This window comes from Crinia signifera, chromosome 3 (assembly GCF_055691185.1).
Source record: "Crinia signifera chromosome 3, ASM5569118v1, whole genome shotgun sequence".
NCBI lineage: Eukaryota > Metazoa > Chordata > Amphibia > Anura > Myobatrachidae > Crinia > Crinia signifera.
In genome coordinates this window covers 308,464,099-308,491,920 of record NC_139219.1, presented here as the reverse complement: position 1 = coordinate 308,491,920, position 27,822 = coordinate 308,464,099, and the positions used below count along the sequence as shown (strand labels likewise).

Here is a 27,822-nt window from a genome sequence, read left to right as displayed (position 1 = left end):
ATCCAATCTATATATAAATTACAGTACTACAGTACTTTATTTACTTATTCAGTCCTTATAGCTGAGAGATATTGATATATATCTATGATTACCGGCTAATTAAATAAATAAGGATAAAGTAATTTCCTTAGAAGTACAAATCATAAAGCATAAACAAATGAACTGTTCTTGTAGAATATTTCTACTGTAATTATACTTGATCTTCTTTAATATTACATTATACTCTATTTGTGTTATTCTTATCAGGAACCCATTCAGACATCAGGATATATTTGCAATTTTGAAGACTTGGAAATAAAATCTGTTCTATTGGACGAATTACTGAAGGTATGTACTCTGTTCTGTTTTTGCATTTCAGTGCTGATCATTAACAGCAGAAGTTCTTTTATTTTGTGTGCATAATATGTTTTCCTTCTTCGGGCCATAGGGGACACTGGAGCTCTGGGGTATAGCAAGAAGTAGGAGGAGCCTGGGCACTTTTTATCTCCATACCTGACATGCATATCTCGCTCTCTCAGAGGCTGATGCTGTAATTGCCCAGAGCTAAATCTTTTCAGCCCAATTCAGATAGCCACTTTCCTCTTTTAGTTTATTTATCTTTGGCATTAGACCGATTCTAAATATTCTGTCACTTGAATTATTGGGCAAATGATTTTTAGGCCAAATTCCTGCACCACTGACCTGATGGAATCACTCTGACAATGACAGTGCTCTCAGGGATGTCAGCAGGGGGGTGTGGTATAAAACACAGACAGTCAGGATTCCGACAGTCAGTAGCCCGACGTCGGAATCCCGACTGCACAGCAGGGGGAACACAATGAAGCCCCTTGCGGGCTTGCTCAGCTCTCCACGCTGCGGGCATGGTGGCGAGCTGCGCTCGGCACCTATTTTATTCTCCCTCTGTGGGGGTCGTGGACCCCCACGAGGGAGCAGTCGGGATTCCGACGTCGGAGTAATGACTGTCGGAATCCCGACTGTCGGTGAGCCGTCCGGCACCCCGGCAGGGGCACAAAGCTAGAGCTACACCCCCACGACTCGACCACATTACATCTCTCTTGCATGTTGCTTCCCTGTTTTAGCCTGTTTCAAGCAAACCAGGATTCATCAGCAAGCCGTCTGACTCTATATGATGTTAAATCCCTGCCGGGGCCCCTAACACTGTAATAAAGTTTTGAATTAAACAGGATAATTTGGTATCGCCATATGTTGGCTTGGGCCGTATGCACAAAATACATGATTACCTTTTTATTAGTATTATTATATATTTTTTTATTTGTGTGAAAAATATTTTCCCCAAACAGGACCCGGAGCACCCTAACAAGGATTACATCATTAACTTTGAAATCCGATCCTTGCGAGATAGCAGAGCATTGATTGAGAAGGTTGGGATTGAAGACGCCTCTCAGTTCATAGAGGACAACCCTCATCCGAGACTCTGGTAAATGGATGTTTTGAAGACTATTGGCCATATGTAGTAGCCTCCATGTTTGGGATGCTGGTCCAACGCTGAGGTTTTTTAAAGGATCAATCACTTGCAAGTGACTGCCCCTTTAAAGAAAACTCAGAGTTTGTCTGGCACCCCGCCGCTGAACTCAGAGGCTATTATATTTGGATATATATATTATATAAAAGAAGAGGAGAGGCGGCACTCTCTGGCTTTTCATTAAAGTCAGACCATCACAGGTAACTTGATGATCAACGTTTTGGTTTATTTAGATCTTTTGTCAGGATAAGTGACAAAGGTTCTAAATAAACTGAAACGTTGATACATCAAGTTACCTGCGAAGGTCTGACCATTGAAAAGCCAGAGAGTGCCGCCTTCTTCTTTTCTGTATGCTTGCCATAAGAAGGCACCCGGCAAAAGATTATACAATTATACATTGGGAGTGTTGAGTGCAACACACCTCTCTCTCTCTTGCTCTCGCTCTCTCTCTCTGCTATGTACAGTATATGACATATTTTGTTCACTATAAAGGTAACATCTGAATTGTGGATGCCCCATCTTTTGACTTGATCTTTTGATTTGGATTTCACCAAGATACTTGGTCATTCACCCTTCATTGATGATGTAATGAACCAATTAATCTTGATTGTTGATTAACTTATCCACGTCTCGCATACTTCCAAACCCTGGCTCCCGTAAAGGACTCCAAGGAATCTAGTTCAGAATGGAGTAATTGTGCGGCCAACGGTCCTGGCTTGCAGTGATTATGTTTTTATTTCTGAAACCATGAAAACATTGCTTAGATATGTTATTACCAATCTGCGGATAACGCTTCATCTGTGTCATTTACCGTAGCTTTCTATTTCTCTGAAATTCATGGCGGAAGATGATTATTTATTATTTATTTATTAGCAGTTTCTTATATAGCGCACACAGATTCCGCAGCGCTTTACAGAGAATATTTGACCATTCACTTCAGTCCCTGCCCCAGTGGAGCTTACAATCTATATTCCCTACCACATGTACATGCACACACAGACATTCTAGGGTTAATTTTTTGTTGGGAGCCAATTAACCTACCAGTATATTTTTGGATTGTGGGAGGAAACCGGAGTACCCGGAGGAAACCCACGCAAGTACGGGGAGAATATACAAACTCCGCACAGTTAGGGCCATGGTGGGTATTGAACCCATGACCTCAGTGCTGTGAGGCAGTAATGCTAACCATTACACCATCCGTACTGTAATGGTACAGATGATCATTCTACTCCAGCATAGTATTAACCCATGGGCGCCAGCATATGGAATTCATAGCAAATACTGCTAAAGCCATACTTCTGGATGAGATGGCGATTGTATCCAGTGACTTAAATACAGTCAGACCCTTTAAGCCAAATATCCATAGTATTCCATGGGGGAAAGTTTGTAGAACCCAAATCTTCGCGCATCAAGGTTCCACCACGTGGAGATGGCCGGGTCCCACTTTTGCATCCACTAGTGACATTATTGTGCAGCTCAGAATTAGGACTCTCTGTAGAAAGCAAAGCAGAATTCCCTTAATAGACACAGTTATTAATGGGACGTATGGGTTTGTTTTCATATTAAGCAGAGGATTTATGGTGTAACAGCGAGGGCTCAGTGAGAGGGGATTTATACTGTATGTGTTACTTCCAGCAGAGATGTGTGGAATGTGCGCTGCATTAGGGTCTAGTCTGCAGCAAGGAATGTGAATCATGGAAACCAAACTCATATGGAGCAATGTATGGATTCAAAATATACCCTGCTACAAAGCACCGTTGTTACCGGGACACCTTATGTGCAGGTGTTACAGGGGCTAATAAATAATCACACTAAGTAACTAATACTATGTACTGTACAGTCTGGCTCCCCAGGACTTTGCTAGTGGGGGGAACAAGAACCTTACATTCAAGCACAGGTTGTTTTTACATTTTTTTTTTTTTTAACTAATCATTTATGAGCGTTTTACTTGTGGGACACAGTCAGAACTAGTCAAACTGTTAGAGCTTCATTTACACACTGGAAGCAGGGGATACGGTCATATTGTCTACAGCAACTAGGTCGACAAGACTAGGTAGACATGGGTCTAGGTCGACACAAGCATTAGGTCGACATGGGCAAATTCGATAGTCAATAGGTCGACATGGGGGGGGGTGACATTCTATGGGCTGAGAGAAAAGCGCATATATTTTTCGCACTCCACATCGCCGCTCTTCGCACTTTCAGAAATCGCACTTTTTAGTCACAATTCGCATATTTAATGGGATGCGCATTAGAGGCTAAAAAGTGCGATTGAGTGCGATAATGGGCGAATTTTCGGCATGAAAATGTGCGATTTTTAGGCATGAAAATGGGCGAATTTGAGCTTATGTGCGATTTTGGGTTTGTATTTAAAAAAAAAAAAAAAAATTGCGTGAGGTCCCCCCTCCTGAGCATAACCAGCCCCGGGCTCATTGAGCCGGACCTGGTTCCAAAAATACGGGGGAAAAAAAGTGTAGGGGTTCCCCGTATTTCTGTAACCAGCCCCGGACTCTTGGACCGGTCCTGGTTCCAAAAATACGGGGGACAAAAAATCTGGGGGTCCCCCCGTATTTTGAAACCAGCACCGGGCTCCAACAGCCCGCAGTGTCATGCCACAGACGGGGGACATTTTTTACATAAGGTCCCCCGGCCGTACCATGAGCACCGTGGCTGGTCAGCCTTAGACAGGGTACCTGGAGGAGTGGGGACCCCCCCAATCAAGGGGTCCCCCCCCCCAAGGCTTCACCCGTCCAGGGCTGAAGCCCGGGGCTGTCACCGGCGTCCCTGGCCAGTGGACGCCGGCCTGATGGTGTAAAATCTTTCAATCCTAACATTGCTTTATACAGGAGAACTACAAGTCCCAGCAGACCTCCCCCGCAGGCTGGGACTTGGAGAACCACAATACCAGCATGCGGGGCATTAATGGGCCCGCTGGGACTTGTAGTCCAGCTGTAAAAAGAATGTTAAAAGAAAACACACACACCGAAAAGTAAAACTTTATTACATACATCCACACACCTCACTTTTACAACCACATACTCACCGATCCAGGATCCAGCGCTGGTCTCCCTTCTGCTGCAGAGCCGGCTACCCCCGCACTGACAGCGGGGACAACCGGCTTTCTCCGATGCAGCTAACAGCTACTGTCGCATTGTCCCAGCGCAACAGAAGCTGAGAGAGTCTTCGGCTTGTGCGTCTCCATGGAGACGCATAGCTCAGCCAATCAGGGCTGAGCTATGCGTCTCCATGGAGACGCATCGCCCAATCACGCTCTCAGTCTGTGTCGTGCTGAGACAACGCGACAGAAGCTGTTAGCTGCACCGGGGAAAGTCGGTTGTCCCCGCTGTCAGTGCGGGGGTAGCCGGCTCTGCAGCAGAAGGGAGACCAGCGCTGGATCCTGGATCGGTGAGTATGTGGTTGTAAAAGTGAGGTGTGTGGATGTGTATGTAATAAAGTTTTACTTTTCGGTGTGTGTGTTTTCTTTTAACATTCATTTTACAAGTGGACTACAAGTCCCAGCGGGCCCATTAATGCCCCGCATGCTGGGACTTGTGGTTCTCCAAGTCCCAGCCTGCGGGGGAGGTCTGCTGGGACTTGTAGTTCTCCTGTATAAAGCAATGTTAGGATTGAAAGATTTTACACCATCAGGCCGGCGTCCACTGGCCAGGGACGCCGGTGACAGCCCCGGGCTTCAGCCCTGGATGGGTGAAGCCTTGGGGGGGGGACCCCTTTATTGGGGGGGTCCCCACTCCTCCAGGTACCCCGTCCAAGGCTGACCAGCCACAGTGCTCATGGTACGGCCAGGGTACCTTATGTAAAAAGTGGCATGACACTGCGGGCTGTTGGAGCCCGGTGCTGGTTTCAAAATACGGGGGACCCCCAGATTTTTTGTTCACCGTATTTTTGGAACCAGGACCGGTCTAAGAGTCCGGGGCTGGTTACAGAAATACGGGGGACCCCTACACTTTTTGTCCCCCCGTATTTTTGGAACCAGGTCCGGCTCAATGAGCCCGGGGCTGGTTATGCTCAGGAGGGGGGACCCCACGCAATATTTTTTTCTAAAAAAAACACATTTTTTACCGCAGAACCCTGCACAGATCTCAATGATCTGTGCAGGGTTCTGACCAACTCGCATATCAGAACCTGGTCTGAAAAAATGGCGATTATTAGACACCTTAAAAGTGCGATTTGCGAAATCCCATTCCATTATATAAGCGAATTGTATACTTTTCTATTGGAAAACATCTGGATGCGATAAAAGTGCGAATTTTTACCGCACTTTCAGTACGCATGACTTATCGCAAAAACTATGCAATTTAGAGACCTTTTCGCATCAGATTAAATATGCAATTTCACGGAAAAATGCAAATTAGCCATTTTTTGGAGTAAAATTCGCCAAAAAACACAACTCTCATTCCATAGAATGTTACCCGGGGTGTTTGACTGTTTTTTTGAGCCGACATGTGCCTACAGGAGGTATTTCAGTTTTATGTACAAGGGTAGTTGCGCTACAAAGTATATTCAGGTTGTGCAATAATTAAGAAAATTACATTTTATTAATTAATTAATAACTCTTAAAAGATTGGCTGTATAGCCTCAAGAAAAAGAAATATAAATTACTTAAAATAAGAAGAATAGCTGCAAACAATCGTGCACATTTAAAAGGGTTTCTCCTCCTGTTGTGCCCCTTTCTTTTTGGGCCCAAAAAGGTATAGTTCGTCCAGATATTGCATATAGAATAGTGTTCCTCCAACTACTTCCTCCACTCAAAGTGGGGGGGATGGCTTTCCTCCACAAAAGTTGTTTGCTCACAGAGATGGAATATCTGAACTAGGGTGTTCGCTGGATCCTGAACAGGAGAATTAGAGAGGTGGCATACCTCCACAATTGATAATTGATAATTGGATTTTACCAGATATCATATCTGGTAAAATCCACTCCACTACTCTTCCCAGGGGACGTAATTTGTCATTTTTTAACTGTGTCTTGTGTACAATAAAAAGGTGGTATTACACTATATATCTTTCCTCTTCATTTTGGGAATACCACCCTTGGTCTATGGGAGGTGAACACCTATCGTTGTACTGGTGAAAAGGTTCCTGATATTGGGTACCCCCTTCCTCTCGCCTATCAATTACGGAGAAGAGGAGATGCTCACTATCTCTAAGGGAGGTGTGGTAGTTACTTGAGCGCTGCCCATTTGAGAATTGACCCCTGATCATATCTTCGGATATTCACCTCAAATACTACGTTTACCGACCAGGGAAAGTCGTTTTTTAGGGGGTCAGATCTCCGAACAGCTGCTTTATATGTGGTGTTGCGCATCATTGGTCTAAAGTTGGGGACATTTGTATTTGAATATAGATCTTGTTGTTCTATAATGCGGTGGTGTCGACCTAATGCTTGTCGACCTAGTTGCTGTAGACAATATTATTCACACCCGGAAGCAGTGCAGTCTGCTCTGTCCACTATAAGGTGCTTGCTCATCCACTCACTGCTCGGGAGAGTCTCCTCCGCAAAATAGAAGTCTTCTAGACTTGCGGTGATCGAGGAAACAGATGCTCATCGTGATAAATGGTAAACTTCATGTCAATGTTCAACATCCTACCACCTTATTCTCACACCGGTAATTAAAATACTAATTTTATACCCCTGTCGGTCAACACCATAACTAGCGGTCTTGCACTTACAATGAATCCACCTCCAGACACATTTACTTGCCTCTTTTGGACAGCACTACACATTTTGCATGAATATTCCCTTGTTATATATTGGTCGGGCCCATACGCCTCCTGCGATCAGATGCATTGCAGAACAGTGTAAAATGACTTTTGGCGGTGGCACTAATTATAATTGTGCATCTAATTCTGAGGCACAGCAACGCCAATAGCTCATAGGGACCTAGGGCCAGATGTACTAATTCTTGTAGAGGGTTTAAGTGGAGACAGATCGTTACCAATCAATCAGCTCCTAACTGTCATCAGTGCCTGTTTTTATCAATAACAATATTTCAGAAACAAGCATACGGATATTGTTATATAAATAGATAAGTTAAAAGACTGTCAAAATGACGGCTTAGTCCCTATCTGCTCCTACCTCCAATATCTGTCTTCAAAGCTCCCTCTCTCCACCAAGTTTGAAATAGGGATGGCCTTCGACCCTTGATGATTCGAAATCAATGGTTTATGGCCGATGTAGAATACTTTTGCCATCGATGGCACAGCAAAACCGATGTTTAATTTTTTTTTTTTTAAGGTGCTGGGACACGGAGCAAGCCCCACCCCCACATTCTGCTTGGCCAATGGGCCAGTCAGTCACGGAAATGAATGACCATCGATAGGTAAAACTATCAATGGTCATCCATCACATACAGATGGAGCCGGCGTCATTCAGTGGGGGTCTGGCGGTCGGATCGCCAACCACCAGCCCCCGCCAACCGCCGGAAGGGGACGCGCGTGCACAAGACGCTCGTGCATCCCCTTCAGATGGAGCTCCCCGCTGGTCCACGTTGATCGCTGCCGCCTCCCCGCACTGCCCCCCGAACCCTGCCCGTCTCCCTGAAGCGGAGACAGACAGGGTTTGTGTTCCCCACCGCCCGGAAACTGGGACGCGTGTGCGTGTGAGACGCTCGTGCTTCCCAGTCAGATGGAGTGCCACTCCGCCGGCGATCGCCAGCGGGGGCATTCTGGTAAACCGCGGCACTGGCTGAGAGGTGCTCCATCTGTAGTTTGTTATGATTGATTGCTGGTTGCAGTATCACCATCAATGGCGACTGCACCGATGGCCATTCCTAGTTTGAAACAGGTCATTTTAGTCATATAGGTCATGACTTATATATCGCCTATATTATCTATGACATCTCTTTTTGAATAGTCTGCAGACAATACGCCTCTATCCTGACACACTAAGGGCGGTACGGATGTCCGTCTTCTAGGTAACAAACATGTTCTGTGCAGACTTGTGATTGGTGGATTCATATGTCCTATCCCACTATGCCACTCTGTAGCAAGACTTAACCAGTCTCTCCTCGCAGTGTACATTTTGAATTGCAGTGAGTTCACCGATGAGACCAGAATCTATCTCTGTGTTCCTGTATAAGACCTTATTATTTACTGAAAATCTTCTTGTAGGTTATACATATGTTATTGTGGGGTAGATTTATTAAGCTCAGTGAAGTGATAATGTTGCTGGTACTGTATCAGCGGCCAATCAGCTCCTACCTGTGAAGTTACAGGCTTGGTTTGAAACATGACAGGTAGGAGCTGATTGGACGGTGATAAAAACCAGACACTTTGGGGGAAATTTACTAAAGGAAATTTGTAAAAAAAAGGTGTATTTGTATCCAGAAATACACTTATTTTTGACATTTACAATCCTGAAAATACGGCAATTCGTATTCATATTGATGTGCTATCAATACGAATATGATTTGTCGTATTTTCGGGATAGTAAAAGTAAAAAATAAGTGTATTTCTGGATACAAATACACCTATTTTTTACAAATTTCCTTTAGTAAATTTCCCACTTTATCACTTCACCGAGCTTAATAAATCTATGAGGAGTCTGCAAGCTAAGCCATGATTATTGTCCCACAGGAAAGATAAGATGGCTCATTCTATATCATTTCCCTCTACAGGCGCTTACTAGCTGAAGCTGCCCTCCAGAAACTGGACCTGCCAACCGCGGAGCAGGCATTTGTGCGCTGCAAGGATTATCAGGGCATAGGGTTTGTGAAACGGCTGGGCAACCTGCAGAGCGAGCCCATGAAACAAGCCGAGGTATCCGCCTATTTTGGCAAGTTTGAGGAAGCGGAGAGGATGTATCTGGACATGGACAGGAGGTAAGATAGCTTTTGGTACAGCTGTTGGCTGGCCTTCCCTTATCTTGCGCACAGTTTAGGGATTTCGTTTTATTATTGTGCACTAAAAATTCTCTTTAAAAGAGAATATTTGGGGGATTTGCCAAGATTTTTGTGTGTTTTCTTTGGTGGTACGCACCATTGTAGTTACTGACATTTTATTCCTTTCATACTTGTCCTGTCTAATAAAGCTTTGGGGTTATCTCCACCCTGTTTGCTGTGACTAAGCTGAAATATTTTCTGTGGGAGGGGTGTGAAATTTTGACCGTCGTAATGTCGACATGAGAATATCGACGTTGTCCATGCCATCATTCATAGGGCGGTATTCAATGCTGCCAGCAAGGGGGTTTGTGCAGCAAGGATGGCTTGTTTCTGGCAAGGATTGCCTAAAACAAGCCGGCCGCTCGCTGTATTCAATATTCTGGGGAAATCCTAGCCGTCGGAGGACAGCGAGGATTCCCCGGAACGGTGAGGTTCGTCTTAAATGCAGTGAGCCTGCTGCATTTTGTTGCGAGCCCCGCCGTTTTGACAGCCGCATTCGCCGTTTCCACCTCGCTGAAAAGAACCAGTGAGGTGGAAAGGACGAGTGAAGGGGGGGTCAGTTGAATACTAACGGCGAGCTATCGACACTGCTCGCCATCATTGCTCGCCTTCAGGGCATTGAATATACCCCATAATGTATACAGTGATTAAATGTTATCCCTGGGTGCTCAGTGGTGACTTAACCTTTTCCCAGCGGCTGCAGTGGCTTTTTTTGTGTTCCGGCGGTCATGTGACTGTCACTCTAGTGCAGGCCTGACCAACCCGTGGCGCTCCAGCTGTTGTAAAACTACAAGTCCCAGCATGCCTTGCCACAGTTTTGCTATAAGGGAATAATAAAACTGTGGCAAGGCATGATGGGATCTGTAGAGCCACAGGTTGGCCAGGCCAGTTCTAGTGCATAACTGTGTAAATTAGTTCCTGTGCATGCACTATATGCTAGACCGCCCTATTTCTGACATATTATACGCAACGTTAATAACAATAAAGTCTTTAATAACCTTCCCAGGGACCTGGCTATCAGCCTGCGGATAAAACTGGGAGACTGGTTCCGAGTGTTGCAGCTGCTGAGGACCGGTTCCGGTGACTCGGATGACACCCTGTACGAGCAGGCGTATAATGCCATTGGTGACTATTTTGCAGACCGACAGAAATGGTAGGTACTAAAGCATATGTGCTCCATTATATCAATAGTCATCGGCTGCCTAATCTTATTATCGTCTTGTATCGATTGTGTGTGTGTAGGGTAAACGCTGTGCAGTACTATGTACAGGGCAGAAATCAGCAACGCCTGGCAGAGTGCTACTACATGCTGGAGGATTACGATGGCTTTGAGACTTTGGCCAATTCCTTGCCTGAGAACCACAAACTGCTACCAGTAAGTTGTCAGCTACTGTACTGTGTTCCGGGAAGTGCGGGATGAGGTGTAAATTAATATACAGTCTGTATAAGAAGATGGTTATTCCACAACACAGTATCACCTGTAGAGTGCCGGACACTGGAGTATTACATAATAGTTCACAGAGGATGTGTCCATGGAATTAGGGGCTAGAGAGAGTTAAGCGCATCCTCTCTGCCTCCTCAGTAATATAATGTGTTCCCCCTATCGCTGATGCTGGAGATGTGACTATAACCTAGCACCTCAGTAATATAATGTGTTCCCCCTATCGCTGATGCTGGAGATGTGACTATAACCTGGTACCTCAGTAATATAATGTGTTCCCCCTATCGCTGATGCTGGAGATGTGACTATAACCTAGTACCTCAGTAATATAATGTGTTCCCCCTATCGCTGATGCAGGAGATGTGACTATAACCTAGTACCTCAGTAATATAATGTGTTCTCCCTATCGCTGATGCTGGAGATGTGACTATAACCTAGTACCTCAGTAATATAATGTGTTCTCCCTATTGCTGATGCTGGAGATGTGACTATAACCTAGCACCTCAGTAATATAATGTGTCCCCCTATCGCTGATACTGGGTATGTGACTATAACCTAGTACCTCAGTAATATAATGTGTTCCTCCTATCGCTGATGCTGGAGATGTGACTATAACCTAGTACCTCAGTAATATAATGTGTTCTCCCTATCGCTGATGCTGGAGATGTGACTATAACCTGGTACCTCAGTAATATAATGTGTTCCTCCATCGCTGGTGCTGGAGATGTGACTATAACCTAGTACCTCAGTAATATAATGTGTTCCCCCTATCGCTGATGCTGGAGATGTGACTATAACCTAGTACCTCAGTAATATAATGTGTTCCCCCTATCGCTGATGCTGGAGATGTGACTATAACCTGGTACCTCAGTAATATAATGTGTTCCCCCTATCGCTGATGCTGGAGATGTGACTATAACCTAGTACCTCAGCAATATAATGTGTTCCCCCTATCGCTGATGCTGGAGATGTGACTATAACCTAGTACCTCAGCAATATAATGTGTTCCCCCTATCGCTGATGCTGGAGATGTGACTATAACCTGGTACCTCAGTGATATAATGTGTTCCCCCTATCGCTGATGCTGGAGATGTGACTATAACCTGGTACCTCAGTAATATAATGTGTTCCCCCTATCGCTGATGCTGGGTATGTGACTATAACCTGGTACCTCAGTGATATAATGTGTTCCCCCTATCGCTGATGCTGGAGATGTGACTATAACCTGGTACCTCAGTAATATAATGTGTTCCCCCTATAGCTGATGCTGGGTATGTGACTATAACCTGGTACCTCAGTGATATAATGTGTTCCCCCTATCGCTGATGCTGGAGATGTGACTATAACCTAGTACCTCAGTAATATAATGTGTTCCCCCCTATCGCTGATGCTGTAGATGTGACTATAACCTGGTACCTCAGTAATATAATGTGTTCCCCCTATCGCTGATGCTGGAGATGTGACTATAACCTAGTACCTCAGTAATATAATGTGTTCTCCTATCGCTGATGCTGGAGATGTGACTATAACCTAGTACCTCAGTAATATAATGTGTTCCCCTATCGCTGATGCTGGAGATGTGACTATAACCTGGTACCTCAGTAATATAATGTGTTCCCCCTATCGCTGGTACTGGAGATGTGACTATAACCTGGTACCTCAGTGATATAATGTGTTCCCCCTATCGCTGGTGCTGGAGATGTGACTATAACCTAGTACCTCAGTAATATGTGTTCCCCCTATCTCTGATGCTGGAGATGTGACTATAACCTAGTACCTCAGTAATATAATGTGTTCCCCCTATCGCTGATGCTGGAGATGTGACTATAACCTGGTACCTCAGTAATATAATGTGTTCCCCCTATCGCTGATGCTGGGTATGTGACTATAACCTGGTACCTCAGTAATATAATGTGTTCTCCTATCGCTGATGCTGGAGATGTGACTATAACCTAGTACCTCAGTAATATAATGTGTTCCCCCTATCGCTGGTGCTGGAGATGTGACTATAACCTAGTACCTCAGTAATATGTGTTCCCCCTATCTCTGATGCTGGAGATGTGACTATAACCTAGTACCTCAGTAATATAATGTGTTCCCCCTATCGCTGATGCTGGAGATGTGACTATAACCTGGTACCTCAGTAATATAATGTGTTCCCCCTATCGCTGATGCTGGAGATGTGACTATACCTGGTACCTCAGTAATATAATGTGTTCTCCTATCGCTGATGCTGGAGATGTGACTATAACCTAGTACCTCAGTAATATAATGTGTTCCCCCTATCGCTGATGCTGGAGATGTGACTATAACCTGGTACCTTCAGTAATATAATATGTTCCTGTACAGGACATTGCCCGCATGTTTATGACCGTGGGAATGTGTGAGCAAGCCGTGGCCGCCTTTCTTAAGTGTAACATGCCGAAAGCTGCAGTGGATGCGTGCATTCACCTAAATCAGGTTAGTAGTAGTAACCTAGGAAGTAGCATCTTGTGTCACTATGTTATTATACTCACCATAATTACATATATTAGTCCTCATTTTCCAAGCTCCCCATATTTCTGACCTGGTTATATTGTATTTGGTACTTGTTTCCTAGCAGGGCGCCCAGTTTTCCTATGTCCGCTACCGTACTGAAATCGCATAGCATTGCATGGGCCGTTTTAGTGCGATGCGATTTTTTTGATGTAATTTATTCACTGCTCTGTTGGCCCCAGGGGATCGCATCGCACCTCCCGCAAAATTGCATGCGATTTTATAGGGTTCGATTCCATGCCATTAGCTATACACTTGTATGACATACAATGAGGTTTTAGTCACCCCCCCCACTATCCACGCCACCCTGAAGTGTGGCGAGCGGCAGCGGAACGCGTCCTCCTGACCTTTTGATACCCCCACTATCCACGTCGGCGTGGAGTTGATTTTATATAGTGTGGCCATCGAGCCCGTAGCGTGGCGAGGGGACACGGAATACATGTAAAGTAATCCGCGTCCCCTTACGGGGCTCGCTATGCTCACCATGCTTTGGGCTCGGTGGCACGCTGCGCTCGCCACACTATAGAGAATCAACTCCACGCCGACGTGGATAGTGGGGGTATGAAATGGTCGAGAGGTCGCGTTCCGCCGCCCCTCGTGGGGTTCGCTGCACTCGCCACGTTTCGGGGTGGCGTGGATAGTGGGGGGATGACTCAAACCTCATTGTATGTCATACAAGTGTATAGCTAATGGCATGGCATCGCACCCTATAAAATCGCATGCGATCGTATGCGATTTTGCGGGAGGTGCGATGTGATGCGATCCCCTGGCCCATGGGTAATAATTCACCTGCACAGATCACTACAGTTCAATGCCAGATTGAGTGCTGACATCGAGTTTAAGGCCCTCAGACATCAGCAAACAATTCTGGCAATTTGCCATATGATTGTGAAATAAATCTGCAATACTGTTTATGGGGTTCACAGATCGCAGATTCAGATAAAAAATCAATTGAGATTGGTAAATCAGGTTGTCCAACATGTTGGATTTTTCTAGATCAATTGGGGCTGTAGATTGCTAGTGTATGGTTACATACGGCCTTATTCTAGTTAACTCGGAAGGATACGTATTTTCGGACGGCCACTGAGTGTTCTTAGCTCCGCCTACCGTACGGATCGCTCACACCGCCCGAATGCGGTAAGACACCGAACGAATGGACCGCCAGTGGATGTTTCATGTGAACACCTTCCCCATCTGTGGGAACCTCACCCATCCTCCGATGGTCGCCGACCATCGAATGATGGACCGAGCGGTCAGACAGCTCCAAGTGCTCCAGACCACTCGGACATTTTTTCGTGTGAAAGCAGGGATATGGGCGGGCAGCTGGCATCCGGCTATGTCAGCTGTCCGCTCCCCACACGTGCGTCACGGCCGCATTACCATACATATGCCCAGCGTACGCATATGGTAATGAGCCAAAACAGCCCTTCACGCCCCTCTCCACCCCCTGGATGGATGGTTCCGACCGATCATTTTCTGCACAGATTTCACGCCGTGTTCGGACGTGCAAGGCGTTCGCACATGCGCAGAAACACCTCTGCACAATACATCGGCCGTCCGACCGAACACGCAGCCGACCAACTCAATCAGAATAAGGGCCTTAGTCGGATCTGATCTGCAGCTTGCTGCGGTTCCCTCTGTTGTATCAGACACAGAACATAGGGGAGGCCTACAGCAGTGGTAACAGAACACAATAGAACCAAGCCAGAAACTCCCTAAGAACATACAGTAGTAATTGCAATAGATTTGCAATTACTACTGTATGTTCTTAGGGAGTTTCTGGCTTGGTTCTATTGTGTTCTGTTACCACTGCTGTAGGCCTCCCCTATGTTCTGTGTCTGATACAACAGAGGGAACTAATCCATCGCAGATTGTCCGACATGTACTGGCTATTGCGATCACTTTTTGATCACAATCGTCAATTGGAGATGCCCATACATCAGCAATGGTTTAGGGAAATCATCAAAAAATCATCAAATTGCCCAGTCGATGATGCCAGAAATCTGCAAATCGCTGGTAAATATCTGTAGTGTATGAGTGCAGATTGTGTCCGTTCTGTGCAGATTGGCAGATGGATCTAGCAGATCTGCGGAATGGATCTGGTTCTCAACTAGTCCCATATAGTCTTAAACATTATTGCGGCATCTAAAATCAAAACGGCATTACCTTACCATCCTGCACTCTAGAACGCTTTACCTGAAAGTCACATGAATTACCGCTGAGCTGCATTCTGGGAGTATCTGCTTGTAATATTGACCATCACAGTAGGCAAAAGGTGGAAATCTGATGACAACAAGATGATTGAAATTCTATATAACTAAAGGCCCATACACACTGGGTGACTTTGCTGATAGCAGGTCAGTTTTCTCGTTTGAGTTGCTTTCAGCTGAAAAGCCGCCCAGTGTGCACGGGGCAGCGATGAGCGGTGAGCGCTGCTGCACGCTCCTGCATCATCATTGGTGGCTGCCACTCATCTGCTGGTATCACCAGCAGAGGAGCGATGGGGTGGACGGCTTTCCATAGCATCCTGCTATGGAAAATCATCGGTACTTGTTTCCTAGCACGGCCACAAATCTTGGCCATCGGGGGTAATTTTAGTGGCCTCGACGCGACCGACGCGATGCCCCCGATTTTTCCATTGAAATGCATTGAAAACAGTGAAAAATCGGGTCGGTCGCGTCGTGTGCGCCTAAAAATGCTTAAATGGTCCACCCGCGATTTCCCCATAGAGAACAATGTTAAATGCCTCAATTTACCCGCGATGACCCAGATTTCCCATAGGAAACAATGTTAAATGGGTCAATTTACCCAAATCATCATAGGGAAGAATGGTAAATGGGCCAGAAAGCCCAAAAAACCCCCCTGACCAGTGAAATGTCCCCCCAAAAGTAGTTCACGCCACCCCGCGATGAACGTGAACCCGAAGCGTGGCGAGCGCAGCGAGTCCGCGAGGGGCGGCGGTACGCGTCCTCCGACCTTTTCATACCCCTACTATCCACTAGGGCGTGGAGTGAGAATAGAATAGTGTGGCGAGCGCAGCGAGCCACCGAGCCCGAAGCGTGGCGAGCGCAACGCGGATACCTTCACAGGTAAACGCGTCCCTTCGCGGGCTTCACAGGTATCCGCGTCCCCTCGCGGGGCTCGCCACGCTTCGGGCTCGGTGGCTCGCTGCGCTCGCCACACTATTCTATTCTCCACGCCCTAGTGGATAGTGGGGGTATGAAAAGGTCGGAGGACGCGTACCGCCGCCCCTTGCGGGCTCGCTGCGCTCGCCACGCTTTGGGTTCACGTTGATCACGTGGTGGCGTAAACTACTTTTGGGGGTACATTTCAATGTTCAGGGGTGTTTTTGGCCCATTTACCATTGTTCCTATGATAATTTGGGTAAATTGAGCCGTTTCACATTGTTTCCTATGGGAAATCGTGGTCATCGCGGGTAAATTGAGGCATTTAACATTGTTCTCTATGGGGAAATCGCGTCTGGCCCATCGCACCCGATTTTTTTGCGCATGCGATGCCCGCGATGGCCCCGATTTTACCCCCGATGACCGCAATTATGATCGTTGTGGCCGTGCTAGGAAACAAGTACCAAATCATTCACCCCAGTGAATTTTAGCCCAGCGATTTTCCCCATCATCGTTGTCCATACACGCTGGGCAAAATCGCCCAATGTGTATGGACCTTAACTCTGGGTGGTACTAATCCTTGTGAGAGAATGTAATTTCGGGTTGGGATCATTTGGTCTACAGAATGATGGTCGACAGTCATTAGGTCGACATGGGAAAATGTCGACATGGTTATAGGTCGAAAGGCCATTAGTTCGACAGGTCATTAGTTTGACAATGTCTAGGTCGACAGTCAAAAGTTCGAAATGGGGTTTTTCACAGTTTTTTTACCTGAATGTCAACACAGTCGACATGGACAAAGTTTAAAGTGCACCGCTCGGCACACTATTCTCCCACCAAGCCCTAGTGGATGGTAGGGCATGAAATAATGCCTGTCGGCACATGTCGGCTCAAAAAACAGTGAAAACCCCCATGTCGACCTTTTGACTGTCGACCTAGACCCTGTCGAACTAATGACCTTTCAACCTATAACCATGTTGACCTTTTCTCATGTCGACCTTTTCCCATGTCAACCTAATGGTGGGGGCCGTAATGACTGTCGACCATCATGCTGTAGACCAAATGATCCCAACCCTGTAATATCTGCCTATTTCTCTGGGCCAGATGTACTAAGCTTGAAAAGTGATAAAATGGAGAGTGATAAAAAGCCAGCCAATCCGCTCATAACTGCCATGTCACAGGCTGTGTTTGAAAAATGACAGGTAGGAGCTGATTGGCTGGTGGTTTATCCCTCTCCATTTACACTTTTCAAGCTTAGTGCGTCTTCTGTGTGATAGAACCGGTATAACGTATTCCTATGCAGCAATTCTTACTTGCCCTTAGGAAGCAGACTTTCCTTCTGTCTTATGTTAGACTAGTATAGTAAGTTGCATTGTGCGGCCATCACTCCTGGTGCATCATATCTTCCTGGAACAGACCTGAACGAGTTCTGCGCTTTCTTACAGTGGAATAAAGCCGTGGAGCTTGCCAAAAATCACAACATGAAAGAGATCGGATCGCTGCTTGCCAAATACGCCTCCCACTTGTTAGAGAAGAACAAGACACTCGATGCTATTGAGCTGTACCGGAAAGCCAATTACTTCCTGGAAGCTGCTAAGCTCCTCTTCAAGGTATGGGCTCCTGTGACCTCATGTTCCAAGAGGCAAGTGTAAGCTTCCACTAAACAGTGCACGTAGGAAAGGAGGAGAGTGCCATAAGGATCAATGGTCAGTATAGAGACGCTTACAGGCAAATGCCTATTGTTTTATCTGGGGGACATTGCTAGAAAATCTTATAAGTAGGGGGGGGGGGCTGTAGGCACTACATACTTTATGCTATAAAGGCTGAAACCCCTGCTGCCTCCATTGGCAATCTCCTTTCTTTATATGGTTCCTTTGGGGTAGACACAAAGATGCTTTTTCTGAGAATTGTGGACCAGTGGGGTTCCCCAGACATCATCCTGATATCAGAAGGGCTGAACAGGAGGATTACATGTAACAGAGCAAGGTCCAGGGATCCTCGATTTGCTTCAGTGGGTGTCTGACCGCCCCATGGCCTCATTAGCTGGGGTACCTGTTTCCATTGTTTTCAATGTTGCCTTGGGTTCTCCAGTGCAACAGGAGGAAGAGGGCTCAGCTTCTTCTTGTCTCTTCAGATTGGCCAGCCACCTTGTTCACGCTGGCTGGTTCTTTTTGGTGGTTACCCATGCATGCGATATCCTGCATTCTATGCCAAGCAATGCCACACCGTACTTTGACAACAAGGCATTTCAGACCTACGTTTAGTATTCTCAGAGGTGGTAGTGACACCATGATTAATGCCTGTAAGATGGGTACTTTGGTTGTCTATGAAAAAATCACGTCAACCTTTTAGACTGTTGACCTTCCCATTGTTTGTGTCGACCTTCCAACCCTGTCGACAGGGCCATCTTAACTTTTGGGCTCACTGGGCAGTTGCCCAGGAGCCCTTAATTCTTGGGGCCTCTGAGCATAGGCATTCTAAGGTGGTGCATTTGCCCAAGGCCAGACCCTCTGGAGCTTATTGGGAGACAGGTAGAGGATACTGTCCGATTACTCGGATTGTGAACGACTGTCAGAATACTAATTGGCAGAAGGCTGTAGTTATCCACCAATCAGTCTGCTCACAGCCATATACTGTATATAAGGTGGTGCGGGACTACCATTTTGATAGGCCTTTAACCCGTGAGTGGTGGAATCTGCAGGGGCAGGACAAACCTACCAGGGCAGGTTCATCCTGCCCCAGCAATACTCACCACTCAAGGGCAGCAGCCAGTCCCGACACCCCCCCTCCAGTCGCTTCCCCCCCTGTTCCTGACCTCCGCCCTCCTGCGATCTTACACCGGAGCTCCCCGCCGCCATTTGCACTGCATCACTGACCAGGTGGCAGGCCACGCTCGGGGAGGTTCGGGGCAGCTCGGGGGGGACTCAGGCGACCAAACTCTGAGCGTTCCCGAGCTGCCGAACCTCCCTGAGCTGCCCAAACCTCCCCGAGCGGGGCCTGACACCTGGTCACTGATGCAGTCAGTGTAAATGGCGGCGGGAGCAGCGACAGGGGAGCTCCGGTGTACGATCACCAGAGCGCAGAGGTCAGGGGGGGACAACGGGAGGGTGCCGCTAGAGGTGGTGCACAGCTGGAGGCACCACTGGCACACACCTTACCTACTAGTGGTATGCCTGGAAATTTTCTGGGACAGCCGCTGCGGCAGCGCAGCTGAGCCCGGGAAATTTCCGGATATACCACCGAAGTGGTTAACTAGTGGTTCATAAAGAACCTGTTCTAATTACCACGTTGTGGCTCATATAATTTGATTTCTAACAGTGCACAGACTGGAGCTCCCGCATAGAAGGGTACAGCAAATGTCTCAGCGTGAATAGTTTAATGCTCCTCCGAATATTTCATTGTTGACATCGGAGTTTTTACAGTGATAATACAGTCTGTGTTGTAACTGGGTTACATCTGTAAAGATGAGCAAGTGCTGCCATCTAGTGACCATCTCTTTTATATGCAGCTACAACATATATTTGGTTCAGTGTGACATCACCATCCAATCACTCCCTCAACTTTTCCCTCTGCTGGACTTGGGGAGAGAGTGCAGTGTCAGTGATTCTCAGTGAAGTTGGGAACAGCAAGAATCAATTTCAAGGTTCCCTACACTAGACACTATAGACGATGGTCATGTCACTGTTAGGCCCTGGGGAGAGTGTCCACACCCAGCACTTCCTCCCTAGCAGGCTCTCCTCACAGAGCAAAGCCTACCAAGAGTAACCTACTGCAGCATATTCTGCAGTTTCGGATCCCTTTTGCAGCCCAGAGCCACTATTATTCTATGGGCCCTATTGCTAGCACAGAGCAGTCCTTCTGGGCCTTTCATTGTATCACACAAGGAGTCCCCACAGGGACGCTTGGACTTCTAGTGAATTAGTTCCCAACTTCCAGTGGAGAGCTGCAACTATCTGACTGTTTTGCCCTGGAGGTGGTCATTTATGCTTTACATGTCCAGTTAGGTTCACACCGGAGTACTTGAGACAGTCATGAAGGTTTCATATGTCTGCTCAAACACATATTTCGATTTGTGCTGTTCTAGATTGCTGACGAGGAGGCGAAGAAGCGGACCAAGCCTCTGCGCGTTAAGAAGCTGTATGTCCTGGCAGCGCTGCTGGTGGAGCAGTATCACACGCAGATGAAGATTACCCAGAAGGGGAAACTAAAAGGGAAACAGACAGAGGTACAATCGCACTCATCAGTGTATCGTGTTTGGGGGACATCAATGTATATTGTGCAACCAATAGCAGCCAATCACTTCATAAATCATTTCTTATAAAAAGCATCTGATTGGTTGCTATGGATTATCTGTGCTTCAGTTTTCCTATAGAGTACGGTATGTATCTAGTGGGTGACTTGTAGGGAAGAGTCACCAATGAGAATGTTGCGCAGGTCATATACACGTTTTCAGGTGACTAATAAACATCCTATTTGGGAGACAGGTAAATGAAATGTGTTGTAATCAGTAGGCAACGTGTGCAGCCCAAGTAGGTGCCAGTCACCAAATGTCATTTTGCAGGCTACGTCTGCGTTAGCGGGTCTGCTGGAGGAGGACAGCTTGTTGTCTGATAATCGGATCATCGACAACGCCTGGCGAGGGGCTGAAGCCTATCACTTCTTCCTGTTGGCTCAGAGGCAGCTGTATGAGGGTTCTGTGGATGCAGCCATGAGCACAGGTGAGAGTATATGTACCAGATGACAGTTACTAGACACCAGTGCTGTGCGTTCCTTCTCTGCTAAAGCAGCTGTCAGCGGTGGTCACCGAATACTGTTAATAATGACTTTATGGGAATGAGCAGTTCCCGGTATTTAATACTGTACATTACCTAGTATTACATATCATGTTACAGAGAATACAGTATATATAGTCTGTCACATCAATCCCTGCCTAGTGGAGCTTACAATCTATATTCCCTTCCACTTGGATAGTTACACACTAGGGTACATTTTGGCCACAATTCCCCCAGACTATAGACTTCAGTCTATGCACAATAAGGCCGCAATAATTTAAGTGGCGTTTGTATATAAAAGTTTTTATTGTATCATTTAAATGACGTTAGATTGAAATAGTCCCTTGTCTGTAAACGTGTGTTTGTCATCTGCAGCTCTCCACCTGCGAGACTATGAAGACATCATTCCTGCCGTAGAGATCTATTCCCTCCTGGCACTTTGTGCCTGTGTAAACCGAGCATTCGGTACATGTTCCAAGGCCTTTATTAAGCTGGAATCGTTAGAGATCCTGAGCCCAGAACAGAGGCAGCAGTATGAAGACCTGGCGTTAGAGATCTTCACCAAGCACAGTCCAAAGGACAGCAGGAAAGCGGACGTGGAGGTCTTCCTAGAAGGGTTTGTATATTGCTTGGACATGTGGGCACCATGTATAATGCAGATGCTAATGTGGCAGATCTACGGCTCTGAGCTTTGTGGGTCTGTAATTCACAGCGCGCAATTTTCTCACACATTGTTAGTATGGAGAACAAACGTCTTCTCAGTTGATAAGTGTATGGGGTCTACACACGGGGAGACTGTGCTGAGAGATCTGTCAGGGCCACTATTCTCCGGTGAGAACACTGGCCCCGATTTGACTAGATTTAGGCCCTTATTCTGGTTCACTCGCAAAGGCTGGCGTGGAAGGCTCTGGCACCATTATACCTGGGCATAGCAGCCTGCTTCCCCCGCCTGCCCGGGTCCATTACTAATTGTTTCCAGTTGACACACTGGGGGTCAATTTAATAAAGGTTCTAAAAGTGAAAAGTATTGACGTTGCCCATAGCAACCAATCATATTCTGTCTATCATTGTCTAGGATGCAATAGAAATGATAGCTAGATTGCTATGGGCAACATCCCCACTTTAAACTGTGTATGGGTCGACACCTGAAATAGGTGAACATGGGTAAGGGGTCAACAGGGTCTGAAAGTTGACACAAGCATTAGGTCGACAGTCAAAAGGTCGGCATGCGTGTTTCATGTTTTTTCTTCTTGTCCCGAATGTGGACACAGTCAGCATGGACACCTTCTTAGTGTACCGCGTCCCCTCGCGTGGCTCGCTGCACTACTATATTCTCCCACCATGCCCTAGTGGATGGCAGGGTATAAAATGTCGCATGTTGGCTCAGAAAAAAAAAACACGTGAAAAACTCATGTCCACCTTTTAACTGTCAACCTTCCCATTGTTGACCTTCAGACCCTGTCAACCTTCAGTGGTCGAGCCAATGCATGTCGACCTAGTAAATTTAACTGTATAAGTTAATACTTTACTATTATTGTGTGTATGATGACAGGCCACATGTTTGTGTATTTCTGTGTGAAGGTTGTATAAGTCCCTCATGAATATTTGGATAAGAGAGCAATCACCGTTTTCATCAAATTATTTATTCAGATTTTCTTTCATTCCAACAGCGGGGAAGGGAAACTTCCAACATGTATTGCTTCAGGAAGACCCATCGCAGAGTACCAGTTCTGGATGTGCAGTGTCTGTAAACATGGCGTACATGATGGCGAGATTGCTGCGTTTAGCTTCTGCCCCCTCTGCCATAGCTCCACAGCATAAGTACCATCACCGCATAGCACTATAATACCACGCTCTAACAAACCCTTCTGGTTAATGGGACCATTTCTCAGTCACACATTGGACCATTTCCCAGTATACAGTCACATCATTTTTAAGGATTAAATAGAATTATGAACTCTATATATTTATTTTCTATGGTTCACGAGTTGTGCGGTACAGTACATCTTACCACGAACATGTTACCTATAAAATATGCCTGTTATCCTGTCAGTGGAGCAGCCATCTTTAACGTGGGCACAGTATCAGTGAGAATGCAGAATATCCATTCGCTGATGCGGTAACGTCATTGAGACAAGATGGCGGCAGCTATTTATTATAACACAGCGTATAAATTTATAGCAGGCATGGCCAAACTATGGCCATCTGGCTGTTGGGAAACTACAAGTCCCATCATGCATTGCCACAGTTCTGCTATTAGGGAATGGTAAAACTAAAGCAATGCATGCTGGGATATGTAGTTTCACAACAGCTGGAGGGCCATAGTTTGGCCATGACTGGTTTATAGTGACATATTAGCCTTTGAGTGGCAACAGTTCTGTGAGAGAGGTGCAAAATATCCACTAAAAATGCCAGCGTTGCACACATTAGTTATATAAATTCAAATGAAAAATGTTGTGTAAAAAAGAATATATTTCCTATATAAGGTAACATTACAGGTCATTATGAAGAATAAAAATGTTTGCTTGCCAATTTTCACCCATATTTAGAAAAATTCACTTGGCACTCAAACAGTTAAAGGTACTTTTTACAGGGATTAAATGCCACAGTGTAAATGTATTGTGTTTATTGTATCTTCCTGGAAATATGATTGTGAACAGTTGTTTTATATTGCAATTTATTTTTATTGTTTCAAATGTCTTTTATGTTGTTCGTAAAACTGTCGTGTCTGAATTGTAAATGATCAAACTGCATTTATATGTATAAAATAGTGCATTTGTTCACTAAAATACATTTTTTACACAGTTAGCCATTTCTCAAAGATTCGAAAATAATCATTTTTTTTATTCTATTCTTGCTGTTGTTATATTACGGATTGGGCAGAGTGATCGTTTGTTGACTGGTTATTGTTAAGTGCTAGGAATGGAAGGTACTTGTCTAGTTTCACAGCGCCAGCTTACGCTACGCACGGCGCCAGTTTATGCTACGCACGGCGCCAGTTTACGCTACGTTTAAAGCTACTCTAATAGCGTAGCCCAAAGGCTGCCTGCGGCAGGCTAAGCTACGTTGTCAGCATAGCCCAACGGTTGCCTTACTTGTGTAGTTTTACGGCGGCAGCGTAAGCTGCGATATCAGCATAGTCTGGCACCGCGAAACTACACAAGTAACTACTGTGCTGTATGAAAAGGTCGGGAGGACGCGTAACGCGTCCGCTCGCCACACTTCGGGCTGCCGTGGATAGTGGGGGTGTTTCAGGAACACATTCACACCTGTCATATCATAGATCTCAACAATAGATACACAGACGCAGGAGCGTATCATTAATGGAGCGTCTGAGATGCTCCTGCATGTCAAACAGATGGAGCGCCTCTCCGCCGGCGCCAGCATGATCTCCTCTCCGACAAAGAGAGGGGATCATGCTGGCGCTGCCGGTGTGAGAGAGGCGCTGACTAGGCTTAACAGGTACGCCGGGGACAGAGATGCAGTTCCCGCCAACAGCCCGGTAGTGACTTGTGTAGTTTCACGGCGCCAGCCTACGCTGATAACGTAGCCGCCGCAAAACTACACAAGTAAGGCAGCCAGGGATGCTACGCTACTTCTGACTGACTACGCTAACTACGCTGGGCGCCAGAACACTACACTGATTCTGACAGGTACGCTACACTGACGGCGTAAGCTGGCGCCATGAAACTACACAAGTACGAATGGAATCTTGGGACAGAAATTTCAGTAATGTGTGAGCGCTTTACGATAGACGACAGGTTTTTGAATAGTACAACTTTTAATAGTATATATGGTTGTTATTTTGGTACTTATGTAGTATCTGGGCTGCCGATTTTTTGATTGTATGCTTTAACTTAAGGCATACAATCAGATGCGATGACCCGATTTTTCCATAGGATTCAATGTTAAAATGGAGTCCATTTTAACATGGAATTTAATGGAAAAAGGGGTCCTTTTCATACCCCTACTATCCAAGTGGGCATGGAGTTGGATATAAACCTGTGGCGAGCGTAGCGAGCCACCGAGCCCGAAGCGTGGCGAGCGGCCGGTATTCTGTGTCCCCTCGCCACGCTTCAGGCTCGGTGGCTCGCTACAGGTTTATATCCAACTCCATGCCCACTTGGATAGTAGGGGTATGAAAAGGACCCCTTTTCCCATTAAATTCCATGTTAAAATGGACTCCATTTTAACATTGAATCCTATGGAAAAATCGGGTCCATCGCATCGCATGCGATATGGTCGGATGCGATGGACCCGATTTCAAAATCGGCAGCCCAGTTAGTACATAAGTACCGTTATTTTTATTGATTCTCTCTGATTCTGCACTGAATATTATACAAGTGAAGCAAATATACTAATGGTTTGTTTATTTATTTTTTAACAGTTTCTTATATAGTGCATACATATTACTTAGCGCTGTACATATAATATTTGAAAACTCACATCAGTCCCTGCCCCAGTGGAGCTTACAATCTATATTCCCTACCACATGTACACGCACACACAGACATTCTAGGGTTAATTTTGTTGGAAGCCAATTAACCTACCAGTATATTTTTGGATTGTGGGAGGAAACGGAGTACCCGGAGGAAACCCACGCAAACACGGGGAGAATATACAAACTCTGGGGGGCAGTAATGCTAACCATTATACCATCCGTGATGCCCCAATTTATAACAAGTTAACCCTTGGGGAGGACGGCTTTGTATAGTGGTGCGCTATGCAAAGCAGTCCGCAAAGCCGCTCATCTGCTGGTAATACCAAAGCAGTCCACAAAGCCGCAGATGAATGGCTTTCCCGGTGATGACGCGGGAGCGTGCATCACCGCTCATCGCCGGGCCATACACACTGGGCGGCTTTGAGCTGAAAGCCGCTCAAACTTGGTGTTACCATTACCTAACTGCAGACACACCCTCCCACTGTTACCTGACTGCAGACACACCCTCCCACTGTTACCCAGCTGCAGACACCTCCTCCTGCCATTACCTAACTGCAGACATACTGTTATCCAACTGCAGACACACTCTCCCGCCATTACCTAACTGCAGACACACCCTCCAACTGTTACCCAACTGCAGACACACCTTCCCACCATTACCTAACTGCAGACCCCTCCTCCCACCATTACCTAACTGCAGACACACCCTCCCACTGTTACCCAGCTGCAGACACCTCCTCCTGCCATTACCTAACTGCAGACCTACTGTTATCCAACTGCAGACACACTCTCCCGCCATTACCTAACTGCAGACACAACCTCCCACTGTTACCCAACTGCAGACACACCTTCCCACCATTACCTAACTGCAGACACACCCTCCCACTGTTACCCAACTGCAGACACACCTTCCCACCATTACCTAACTGCAGACACACCCTCCCACTGTTACCCAACTGCAGACACACCCTCCCACCATTACCTAACTGCAGACACACCGTCCCACTGTTACCCAGCTGCAAACACCTCCTCCTGCCATTACCTAACTGCAGACATACTGTTATCCAACTGCAGACACACTCTCCCGCCATTACCTAACTGCAGACACACCCTCCCACTGTGACCCAGCTGCAGACACCTCCTCCTGCCATTACCTAACTGCAGACATACTGTTATTCAACTGCAGACACACTCTCCCGCCATTACCTAACTGCAGACACACCCTCCCACTGTTACCTCCTCCTGCCATTACCTAACTGCAGACATACTGTTATCCAACTGCAGACACACTCTCCCGCCATTACCTAACTGCAGACACACCCTCCCACTGTTACCCAACTGCAGACACACCCTCCCACCATTACCTAACTGCAGACACACCCTCCCACTGTTACCCAGCTGCAGACACCTCCTCCTGCCATTACCTAACTGCAGACATACTGTTATCCAACTGCAGACACACTCTCCCGCCATTACCTAACTGCAGACACAACCTCCCACTGTTACCCAACTGCAGACACACCTTCCCACCATTACCTAACTGCAGACACACCCTCCCACTGTTACCCAACTGCAGACACACCTTCCCACCATTACCTAACTGCAGACACAACCTCCCACCATTACCTAACTGCAGACCCCTCCTCCCACCATTACCTAACTGCAGACACACCCTCCCACTGTTACCTGACTGCAGACACACCCTCCCACTGTTACCCAGCTGCAGACACCTCCTCCTGCCATTACCTAACTGCAGACATACTGTTATCCAACTGCAGACACACTCTCCCGCCATTACCTAACTGCAGACACACCCTCCAACTGTTACCCAACTGCAGACACACCTTCCCACCATTACCTAACTGCAGACCCCTCCTCCCACCATTACCTAACTGCAGACACACCCTCCCACTGTTACCCAGCTGCAGACACCTCCTCCTGCCATTACCTAACTGCAGACCTACTGTTATCCAACTGCAGACACACTCTCCCGCCATTACCTAACTGCAGACACAACCTCCCACTGTTACCCAACTGCAGACACACCTTCCCACCATTACCTAACTGCAGACACACCCTCCCACTGTTACCCAACTGCAGACACACCTTCCCACCATTACCTAAC

At 46.5% G+C, this 27,822-nt stretch overlaps 1 protein-coding gene across 2 annotated transcripts in view; it reads left to right on the top strand.

Annotated features, from left to right (window-relative positions):
- The window catches only part of WDR35 (WD repeat domain 35), a 72,227-nt gene extending 47,924 nt beyond the window's left edge, over window positions 1-24,303 (top strand). Inside the window, exons 18-28 of one of the 2 annotated variants that reach the window (XM_083178591.1) lie at window positions 247-327; window positions 1,302-1,438; window positions 9,120-9,323; window positions 10,390-10,536; window positions 10,626-10,758; window positions 13,174-13,284; window positions 17,930-18,094; window positions 20,569-20,709; window positions 21,046-21,202; window positions 21,632-21,872; window positions 22,927-24,303. In XM_083178591.1, the coding sequence (XP_083034717.1) occupies window positions 247-327; window positions 1,302-1,438; window positions 9,120-9,323; window positions 10,390-10,536; window positions 10,626-10,758; window positions 13,174-13,284; window positions 17,930-18,094; window positions 20,569-20,709; window positions 21,046-21,202; window positions 21,632-21,872; window positions 22,927-23,077 (1,668 nt within the window). In that variant the 3' untranslated portion in view covers window positions 23,078-24,303. The remainder of the gene's footprint in view (window positions 1-246; window positions 328-1,301; window positions 1,439-9,119; window positions 9,324-10,389; window positions 10,537-10,625; window positions 10,759-13,173; window positions 13,285-17,929; window positions 18,095-20,568; window positions 20,710-21,045; window positions 21,203-21,631; window positions 21,873-22,926) is intronic. The other variant, XM_083178590.1, reaches the window with a different exon arrangement.
- Window positions 24,304-27,822: the final 3,519 nt, after the last annotated feature.